Source organism: Carassius gibelio, chromosome A2 (assembly GCF_023724105.1).
Source record: "Carassius gibelio isolate Cgi1373 ecotype wild population from Czech Republic chromosome A2, carGib1.2-hapl.c, whole genome shotgun sequence".
In the NCBI taxonomy this organism is placed as follows: domain Eukaryota; kingdom Metazoa; phylum Chordata; class Actinopteri; order Cypriniformes; family Cyprinidae; genus Carassius; species Carassius gibelio.
The window spans coordinates 22,557,334-22,568,758 of record NC_068372.1 but is presented as its reverse complement, the minus strand read 5'-3'; the positions used below and the strand labels follow the sequence as shown (position 1 = coordinate 22,568,758).

Genomic DNA, 11,425 nt, shown 5'->3' with positions numbered 1-11,425 from the left:
ATATATATATATATATATATATATATATATATATATATATATATATATTCATAATCATTTTTAATTAGCTTCAACTTCAATTTATTTCTGTGCACTTAGGTAAAGAATCTTTTTTTGTTTCCTAAATGTTAACAAATTTATCATTGACATTTTATTTATTTTTATTATTGCATGAGCTTAAATAGCTTACATTTTACTTCAGAATATGACCGATAAGAAATGTATGAAAACGTGTTCATTAGCCCTATTTTGTTGTGCGCAGCTCTTCTTGAGACTCTGTGGGTGAATCTGACCAGTGGATCGCATCACTTGGATTCATGCGCAGCTTCACAGGAAGCGGCGAGGAGCCTGCAGGTGGCAGCAGAGAGTCAGCGGAAAGCCTGTGAAACCAAAACAACTTACCTCGACAAGCAAGTGTGAGTGATTATAAATCAACCGTACAGTATATCATACAAGACTTTGATTTAACACTGCACTGTTTCATTCGTTTCTTTATCCATTTTACAGAGAAAACTGCAAGGTGAATGTGTGAAGAACAGAAGACTTCCATAACAACATCACAAAATGGCCTCTACATTAAACTTGAATTATTGCCGACAGAAAATGTTATACTATACTACAGTTATAATATGAAAAGAGGACGAACGTATGTTGCCGATTATCAAAGGAAGTGGTATAAAGTATACTGACATAATCTCCTTCATAATGAGACATTCTGACATATAACTTACAGCAATGTGAAATGATAATAATAATAAAGAATCATTTAAAAAAAACAATAACTATTAAATAATAATAACAATACTAATTATGTGTGAATAAAGTTGGGATGACATGAAAATATTTTACTTTGATTAAAAAAAGTACATTAGTAGGCTACATGGAAAGTGCTATAAAATATAGTGATGTGACATTCTGGGATATTTCCATGGTAAATCAAATAAATTATATATTATTGCTGTTGTTATGTGTGAATAAAGTTGGGTGGACATTAACATATTTGATTTTGATATTTTTATTTTTATTATTATTCGTAATTCCTTTTCTTAAGACATAATTTTTTTCCCTTTAAAGATGAGACACATACTGTTACAGTTTGTTTTGAAAATGATACGTTTATAATAATTATTTACTGGATATTTAAGGCTATTTCCATTAAATATAAAATTGCCACGTTGACACACAAAAAAAAAAAGAAAAAGAAAGAAAGACGAGCTGTGTGCTTTTTTTCGTGGTTTTTGCAGGGAATAGCAGAACTCGAGCGACTTCCTGATTGAAACAGAAACGTTGATCAACTGATGACGAGCGAGCGCTTCGTAAACAGCTGAAAATAACAAGGTGACCAGATACTAATCATTAATATGAGCACACATTTTATGTTATAATTTATTTCATTTTACACTTTTGTAAACAACAGCAGCAACTAAACATGCTTCTGCAGATCGACGGTACTGTAACACATGCTGACGGACCGTGTTTACGTTGGTTTTCCATGGAGCTGCTAATGCTAGCTCACAGCGCTCCTAGTCAACGCCTCTGGTGTCTTTTATATGACGTTACTTACTTTATATTGCATTCTGAATGTATGCATCATTGTATCCGTCATCTTACGGATCTTATACGGTTGACTATTTGCGGATATTTCAAGCTAATGCTCTAGGATTATGTATTTACAGGAACTAACAGCTGCTATAAAAGCTATATTTCTGTATATTATCATTAAGTTTACTATAGTGTGTGATGCAGTTACTGGATCGGTTTTTATATTTTATTTGATACATCTACAATACACACACACATATGCATTTGACTTCATGGGATTTGTATCTTTATGGTAAAAGCTCTTAGTTTATCAGCTAATGTATATAGCCAGGCTGTTTGTTGCTATAAGACCTTTTAAACCTGTAAAACTTATGGCAAGTTGCATTTGGTTCAAGCGAGTAATAGACCTCACTGTGAATATATTTGCAGCCCAGCATAATGAGACCAAACTTGGTTGTGCCGACACGTTGAGACATCTATGGTTGCAGGAATGAGCTCATCAGATAACTTCTCTTGTCATCGTCGAAGGAATCCTCCCAGGACCTGTCGCCCCATTTCGCAAGTTCTTCCAGAACTTAACAAACCTGTTTCAGGTGACAAATCTTCCATCTTGGGTAGTAAAGAAACCACAGTGTCGCAAGATCTGAATCCTGCAGAATCACGTGGACAGAGAACAACCAAAAAGGAGAAAACTCAAGCAAACCAAAATGTTCTTCCTGACTTATCAGCTTGTTTACAGAATTCAACACATCAACTAACGGGTACAAATGGACTGGTGTCTTCAAAGTCACATGAACTTGAGCCGATGGTGCCTCAAAAAATTACCACCTCCAAATGTCCATCAGAAACATCAAAAAGACCTCAGAAGGGGAGAAAAAAGAAATTACTTCAACCCAGTGAGAAAGAAGTAGCTGCTAGCAAAGCTTGTTCAGATGGACTGGACAATTCTGAACATAATTCTTGCCCAGAACAACACTTAAGCTCTCAAAAAACAAGAGGGACACGTTATCGGCACTCTAAAAAAACTCAAAACAATCAGACCCCTTCTGATAATTCTACAGGGCTCCACACATATACTACATTATCTCCTCTTCATCACAAGGAGATCTCCGCCTGCCACACTAACAGTGATTGTAGTTCCATACCACACACCCCCAAACGGGGCAGACCCCGGTCCAGGCCTCTCTTAAGCTCTACACCGACCTCAGACCTCCAACCCCTCTCTCCAAAAAGAGCTAAGAGTACTTCTACACAACATCACAGTGTCAAAAAGTTCAGTCCAGTAAAGGTTTGTGTGATAGTCATTATTGCATTATCGATTGCTAACTCTTGTATGAAATTCCTGGCTTAAGTATTTTTCTTGTGTTAGACGCCTCCTACACCATCTAGACGGGTAAGATGTCAGAAGCCCACGGCAGCGGGGAGTCCAAGAGGTCGCAAGAAAAAGAATGTGAAGGTACAACCAATTGCCTCTCCACCACTGAAACGCGGCAGGAAGTGTGCAGCATCTCCTCTAGAATCTCCTCAGGAAGAGCCATCCATTGAGATGCCGCCTTCAAATAAAGCTGACTTTGAAACCCAAACGCTAGAGCCACAGAAATCAGGTATGTGGTATTTTTTTGTCTTCATAAAAATAACAAATAATCTAGTCTAACTTGTGCCTGGTATTTATACGTAATACATTATCACTTTTAAAAAATTACATAAATGTGTCAAAGAGTAAACGGACCTTTCAAGCATCAAAATAATGTTTAATACAGCTTAAAAAATTTTCCTGCATGTTAGAATGTCTTGTTTAATTATTTTAAAATAAAACTTTTTTTAGTATTTTCATTTTAAATTATGTTTGATTTAAGACACTTCATTGTCATTGTAGTGTATGCAAGTAAAAATTATTTTTGCACAAATAAAAAAATATAAAAAGTAAAATGCATATTATAGGTTAATTTATTAATGCATAAAATGGTAATAATAATTAAAGTACATGTGAGTTTATTTATTTATTAACAGTGATACATTATAGTTAAATTAAATGATGTTCATATTAAATATGAATCTTTACAATTATGGTTGTGACGGTACTGATATTTTCCCACCGGGTTATTCGAGGTGTAGTCTCTTGCATCACTTCATGAGCCGCTCAAGAAGAAGTTTCCTCACACTAAACTTTATGTGAGTTTGCTGTTTTTATCGCATATGTTTGATCAAAATTAACACATACAAATTGTGTAACTATAACACATTAGTGCATAATTAAATTTTTGACAAACTTTGTGTTGGGAGTAACAAAATGTCTTGTCCTTTTCTAGACAGAGGTGTGTTAAGAAACATCAAAACACTCATGTCACTGTCAACACCGACAATCACAGCAAGCCTAAAAGAAAGATACTTTTTTTTAGATTGAGTAGTATTTAAAAAATCGAAGACATGCACATGGTATTTGCAGGATTCCATGCTTTATGGTATTTTAACAATCAGTTATTTGAAACTAATATTAAAGTAAACATTTTACTTGCATTTAATAAGCTTTCTATGTATATAAGATCACTTTTATGAATTGAATTTGATGCCGACCCCAAAATGGGTGACCCAAATATTTAATAGTAATTTAATTAAATATTTATTCCAAATATCCGATAATTAATAATGATTATTCAGTTGAATTATATTTAAATTATGAAATATTCAATGAAACAAAAGTAATAAATAATATTGTGCATTTTTACAGCTTCAATTGTCATTAAAAAGGAGTTGTTCTTGTGCCTTTATCATAAATTTGCATATCTGACCTATGCATAGATAAGTATGTGAGTTAGTGTTAATAAATGTAGATGGAGCCTCAAATATATGATGATGTAATGTACCTAAATGATGTACCCATCAGATCAAAACAAGTCTTCGGACCTCTCCATCGAGCTGAGCCTGCAGGAGGAACCTGATCCTCTTAACAACTCTCTCTACATGGAGGAAGAAGAGGAAGAGGACCTAGACGACGATGATGAGGAGCTGCCCAGCTTTTTGCAACAGGACAATAAAAGTGAATGAACAATAAAGGAAGAAAAAAAGTGTGTATATGTATCCAATGTGTATATATTTTGGCTAGTGCTTTGATGTCTTTGGTTTCCAGGGCCTATGTCGATCTCAGAGGGACTTTGCGTGTGGTGCAAACTGAGGAAGTATCCCTACTGGCCTGCAGTGGTAAGTTAAGCTCCCTGTGCTAACTAAAGATGTTGTGCGGTTAATAACTCTTGATTTTAGAATTTAGTTGATGATAAGATGCTCATTTGTGCCACAGGTTAAAAGTGTGAATCGCAAGAACAAAAAAGCCAGTGTTGTATTTATTGATTGTTACCTAAATGACCAAAAGCGAATTAGAAGAGGGTAAGAACTCATCAGTGTCTTAATATCACTTGTTTTAAGTGTGTGTGTGTGTGTGTATTTATATATTTACATATGTGTGTGCATATAGTACACCACATAGTAAATTTAATAGGTTTTAACATCTTCACTTTTTTTTTTTCATAGGTTTTCTGTATCCCTGCGAACTCTAAAACCCTTTGATTGTGAAGAGTATGACAAACTGGTGGTAAAATCTCTTTGACTTTCTTAGGATTTAGCTTTTTCTGATTACCATTTACATATTTCTGTGATTAGTAAACATTTTCTGTACTGAATATACTTCAAGACATTAAAAAAAAGGTGTATTTATTTTATATAGGACATTGCAAAAGAGGAGTATGGAAATGCTATTACCTGGTCTCTGGAACTGATATCGGACTATAGGATCCGCATTGGTATTTATCTCTGTTCGATTGTTTGTTTTTAGAACTTGAAAGTACATTTTAATAAAGTAAAAATAATGATTAGCAGAGCCACCTTTTAAACAGCAGTCTATTTACAAAAAAATGTCTGAAAAGCTGAAATTCAGATATTGAATTCAGATGTTTTCTGGCAGGATGTGGATCCTTCTCTGGCTCCTTCATCGAATACTGTGCTGCTGACATCAGTAGGTTTCCTTTCATTATAGATTTGCGTACTCCTCTAACATGATTTTAATAGCATGTTTGGAGTGATAATTAATTTGTTGTTAATATGTAAGTTTTAAGACTATTGTCATTGTATGCTAGAAGTAAAAAAAAATAATTGTACAAAACAATGTAAAATGTATAGTGCATATTACAGGTGGTTAATTTATTAATAAATAAAATAGTAATAAAGATTAATTTAAGTACTTGTGAGTTTATTCATTGATCAACAGTAATAAATGAATGTTAAAAGAAACAAATGATGCTCATACACCAGTGCTGGTTTAACACAAGTGTTGTTTTGAAACAATGGTCCCAGGTTGTCCAGTGCGGAGGAAGTACTCCGAGGGGAAATCTGTGCTCACATTCCCCAGTCAGGAGATTCTGGGTTTGGAGTGTGACAACTCTGATAATAACACAGAGGATATCGTCGTGGAAGAGCAAGATGAGCTCCTCTCCAAGAAAGTGCTGCCCGACCGATCCAAGGCTGCACGCAACCGTGCTAACAAGCAGTTGGTTGACTTCATCATCAGACGAAAAGTCGAAAACCGCTTATTGGTATGATTTTTACTGATATATTCATAAATGAATTTATAATTCCTGTATTTTTTTAATTTGTGAAATATTCAGTTCCATTGTGACTGACAAAATGTATGCACTCTGGGTGACATCTTATCGTTTGCAATATATTCTCCCCATGATAAGAATGATAAAACCTAATTGTTGACATATTTGTGAGACCATATGGAGTTTCCTGATGGAAGGTGGATGTGAGGAACTGAGGAATTTATTGCTAAATTCTACAATCCGGAACGGGTTTGGTCAGGGCTGTACAGTGCGGCAAAAAAACAGCGATACAGTTTTGCATATACATGTGCCTGTTTACAAACCTGTTGTGACCCTAGGACACAAAACCAGTGTTAAGTCGCTGGTGTATATTTGTAGCAATAGCCAAAAATACATTGTATGGGTCAAAATTACAGATTTTTCTTTTACAAAAATCATTAGAATATTAAGTAAATATCATGTTCCATGAAGATATTTAGTAAATTTCATACTGTAAGTATATTAAAATGTAATTTTTCATTAGTAATATGCATTTCTAAGAACTTAACTTGGACAACTTTAATTAAAGGGGATTTTCCCAATATTTAGATTTTTTTTGCACCCTCAGATTGCAGATTTTCAAATGGCTGTATCTCGGCCAAATATTGTCCTAACAAACCATACATCAATGGAAATCTTATGTATTTACCCTTATGACTGGTTTTGTGGTCCAGGAACACATATTGTAGATGTTCATAATTCTCCCCTCTCTAAAGAAACAGAAGGAGGGGGGGGGGTTGTCTCTCAGTGGATGCATATGAATTATTGTCACTGATATTGTTATCGCAGTATATACCAGAAAATATTGTGATATAGTTAAGTCCATATCACCTATCCCTAACAATGAACCCTTGTCTGTTGCTCACAGGCAGTCATCAATGGTCATGAGTCTTCTAAATGGATGCAGGCCCTCCAGAAGCCTTCTCGCCCTGTGGTCGACGTCTACCTGGAAGATGAGGAGCAGGTTGATAAGGTGTACCGCTACCTGAACAAAGTCTGTGATAGCGCCCCTCAAATAAACACCTGCCTAGAAAACATCCAAGCTGACCGGATCCGCCTTATTCTTGATGTGCTCCTGCCTGAGGTAAATGCCTTTATTACCACTGCCATTTGGGGTTGGTAAGGTTTTTTAATGTTTTTGAAAGAAGTCTCTTATGCTCACCAAGTCTAATAACGTCTAATACTTCAAACCACATTCTAGAATCATGCATTTCCCTGCTTCAATGACAGTTTTGCTTTCTTAGGCCATTATCTATGCCATTGCTGGAGTCCACAAGCTTTCCCTGGAGAAGGCAGAGGAGAAGTATCGCAGAGGGCCGTGCTTTAGTAACAGGTAGACTTCTTGTGAACTCACTTGCCCTGAAAAACTGAATCTTGCATCTGTGTAACTTGCAGCTATTTTTATTTCATTGTGTTTTAGAGAAAGACAGGAATTTGACATGATGATTGAACAGCAGATGAAGCTCAAGGAGATCACCCGGCATCATCGGCAGTGACGGACCCTTTATTTTAAACATGCATGCAACATGCATTAAACATGCAAAGTTTTATGAATAGGAATACTTTCTTCAATATTTTCTTTCTAATCACAGTATATAAGAAAATTTGTCAAATGATGGTTAAATTGAATGATTTTTCATGGCAAAAAAGATTTTCCTTTGTAAGTAAATTAACCTGATATTAAATGTTTATTATCAAATCTCAGACTTTATGAGCTGAAAGGTGTATCTCTGACATCTTAATGCTTGAAGTCAGCTAAATCTGGTGCTTTTAATATGTGCATTGTATAAGTAAATGCCTTGTGCTAATACATAAATACAACATTGTAATAATATAATGTGGTATTCCTCAGACTGAGTAACACGTGGTTGCTACTTGTTTTGAAAATGCTTGTGTGCTTGACACTGTTAAGCTGCATTTACAATCAACATAACTAATGTCTCCAAAATGTGCTGCCTTTTTAGCCACCTGACAGTTCACTATAACTTTTCCTTGCATCGAGGTTTTTTCAACACCAATGTATGAAACGATGCCAAAGTTGTTGTATTTAACTGCAACTGAATTCTGGACTAATGCACATAAAAAAAGAAAAAAGATTTCAGGACTTTGCAATTGATGTTTATCAATAAATCTTTATTTTTTCAACACATTATATACTCTGTATTTTTGTAAACATTTACATAATTTTTTTACATACTTTGTACATTATGCGCCAGCTTCCAGAAATTGTGGCTGCTCACCTGCAATCTGTCTTTCCAGTTGGTCTGTTGCTTATAAATTTAATATACAAGATCAGAATTTAGTTTTAGATACTATAAAACTTTTCCCTGAATGGAATGAAATCCAAAATGGTCTACCATGAAATTTTGAGGTATATGAAGAAGGTGCCCATGTGTCTACATTATTTGTAGAATGGCCACACACTGATATCATGGCACTTTAGAGGAATATTGTGTGATAGAATATGACCCACATAGGCTACTGAGAGTGGAAAGATGAGCCTATCTAATTTTCTTTGAGAGCACTGATCTGCGCACAGATTTTGAGCGCAGGGCCGAGTCTAATGTTCATAGTGCTCATGAGATGGTCCTCCGTAAGCAGCAACAAGACCTGTCCGTCAATCTCCTGTGAGCAGAACTCTGCAGCAATATCATGGCACCTGTAGAGCAAGTGGGGGAGCACATGATTCTGAAGATCATACAGAAACCTATGACATTGTTATCAGTTTGGCAGAAATGATCTATCTATCTATCTGTATTGGCTGTATTTAATACAATAATAAAAAAAAAAAAATCATTTGTGAAATAGTATTGCAATTTAGTCATTTTTCTATTTTAATAAATTTCAGAATGTAATTTATTCCCTTGATGAAAAGCAGTATTTTCCTGTAGATATTACTTGTTTTCAGTGTCGCATGATCCTTCAGAAATCATTCCAAACTTTTTAACAATTTAATGCATTCTTCATGATGAATACTAGTATTAATTTCTAATGAAAAAATAACTCATATCTAACTAGTATTAATTAGTATAATAAATCCTACTGACTCCAGTATCAACTATATATACTAACTATTAAACTGACTAGGCTATAGTAAACAGTCAAAGCTTTTATAGCCAAAAAGCTTTCACACTTCATTTTACACTCAAACGTTTTAGTGATCCACTCAACAGAAGGTGAAGTGAGCTTCTGAAAACTGCAGCTACCTGGTAAAGAGCTGATGAAGGAGCACACTTGTTCCACGCTCTACTGTGAGGGACTAGAGTCAAGCTCCTGCTGCTGCTCTTCACTCTGCTCTGTTCTCTTTCTGTGTCTTGATCCTTCTCCTTTTTGGCCTGCAAACGCAGGCTTGTTGTCATTGGGCCTGGTGGATCCTCCTCCTCTTCTCTCTCTATCCAAATTGAATTAGAGCCATGGGTTATCATTGGTATGATGGGAGTCTTCAGCTGCTGAGGAAATAATGTATTACAGAAGGTCATTCCCACTTATGAATTATGCTATTGCATTGGATTGTATAGTTTGGTTAAATGGTTATTTCTGAGGAAGTGTTCCTTGGACCTGCTTTTTATGCGACTAGGTGGTATCCCCCGCTTGCTAATGTGCCTGTGGGGCCAACGGCCAACTTTTTCTGAGCTGAACAGGTTTAGGTGCTTTTTACAGCTTACATTGAATCTGTGAGGTGTGAAAGATGAACAAGGGTGTGTATGTTGTAGTGTACAATTTTATGAACACAAATTTGTTGAATTCAGTAAAACAAAGTATGTTTACATCAGATTGGACTGGCAAAAAGGCAGATATCTTAAATGTGTTTTGATCATTATACGCTTAAATTCTTACAGACATGAGTACATGTACACTACTGTTCAAAAGTTTTTTATTTTTAACAAATTCATATTTTTATTCAGCAAGTATGCATTTACTTGGTCAACGGTGAAAGTAAATATTTTTAAATTGTTACAAAACTTATTTCAAATAAATGCTGTTCTTTTGAACTTTCTATTTAGCAAAGTATCCTTAAAAGAAATACATCATGGTTTCACAAAAATATTAAGCAATACAATTGTTTTTTTTCACTGAGAAATGTCATTTCCATTTTCCATTCATGTATTTGGCACAAATGGTACACCAAAGTTCAATACTATGGTTGAGCATTTTAGAACAGTCCTTGAACCTTGAAGTATGTGCAATAATAATTCCAAAAGTATGAATAATATTTCCATTGACACTACAAGCTACAAAAAGATAGAGACACAAAAAGTGTTATTAATGTTACCCATAGGGCACTTTACCTTCTGACACATTGAAGCATTTGGACCTGAGGAAGGTACAAGCAAAGCCTCTCTTCCCACATAACTAAAATTCAAGTACATCAGGCAGGTTTTCAACTGTCAAGAAATGTTCATATTGACATTAATGTGTAAATAGGAAATGTGCTAATGAGCCCACCATCCTCAGCAGGTGTGTGATCAGTGTTGGAATCGGTGGAGTTCTGTGGTTGGTCTGCATCCATCAGGCAGTCATCCTGTGCTGATTCTCCGTTCTCTCTATCTTCTGCCATTGTGGCCTGCAGGTTCATCTCCACCTGATGAAAAAGACCAGTATAATCTGAAGGCACTGAAACACAAGATCTCTGTGGCTGGACCAGCCTGGGCATTGCCATGGTGAGGGGAGTGGGGCTGGACGGAGGTGAATACTGGGAGACCGGTTCTAACACTGGGCCCAGATGAAGTGGTGGAGGGTCAGGGAGCACTACAGGGGGAGCTGTGGGTGTAGACACACCTGCTGACTCACTGGTGGGCTGACTTGCAGAGGAGGGCACAGAGAGAAACTCAGTGTGCTTTGATTGGACGGTGGCTGTAGTGGGAGTGTTTGGGGTCTGCAGGGCAAGGGGAGGAGGAGTGCTGTCCTGTGGCATGACATGCAACGCAATGGGCTGGACCTGTCTTTGAGCAGTGGAGCTCTGCTGGATGATGAGCTGGTCTGGGGCAACTCTCTGGCCGGAAGAGCAATGCAGCTGGTCTCTGACCAATGTCTGAAACCGAACTGGTGTGAAGGTTGCTGCAGTAGACACAGTCATTAGGAGCAAACAGAAAGTGATCAGTTTTAATAGCGCTGAGATTGTTTGAAAAGAAAAACAGATGAGTTATAATGTCAAGATATGTTAAAAACAGATGCGCACAAGAAAACTTGTCTGGAGTTTTACGTTATCAAACCATACACAATCATTGACAGCAATTGGATTACACGTGGGG

The 11,425-nt window shown here is 36.2% G+C and overlaps 2 protein-coding genes across 2 annotated transcripts; one reads left to right on the top strand and one right to left on the bottom strand.

Moving 5' to 3' along the window:
* The first annotated feature begins 1,178 nt into the window (after positions 1-1,178).
* LOC128031651 (PWWP domain-containing DNA repair factor 3A) lies at positions 1,179-8,322 on the top strand. The gene is made up of 13 exons (XM_052619970.1): positions 1,179-1,338; positions 1,972-2,830; positions 2,912-3,146; positions 4,427-4,579; positions 4,670-4,740; positions 4,838-4,923; positions 5,068-5,128; positions 5,261-5,336; positions 5,498-5,548; positions 5,887-6,125; positions 7,042-7,257; positions 7,418-7,506; positions 7,594-8,322. Exons 2-13 carry the CDS (start codon positions 2,021-2,023, stop codon positions 7,667-7,669), a joined length of 2,163 nt encoding a protein of 720 aa, XP_052475930.1. The 5' UTR covers positions 1,179-1,338; positions 1,972-2,020; the 3' UTR covers positions 7,670-8,322.
* Positions 8,323-8,555: 233 nt separating this feature from the next.
* Positions 8,556-11,396, bottom strand: LOC128022814 (uncharacterized). The gene is given in 5 exon segments (XM_052610603.1): positions 8,556-8,833; positions 9,380-9,445; positions 9,448-9,622; positions 10,471-10,526; positions 10,620-11,396. Coding segments are annotated over 5 exon segments (1,083 nt in total). The 5' UTR covers positions 11,251-11,396; the 3' UTR covers positions 8,556-8,678.
* Positions 11,397-11,425: the final 29 nt, after the last annotated feature.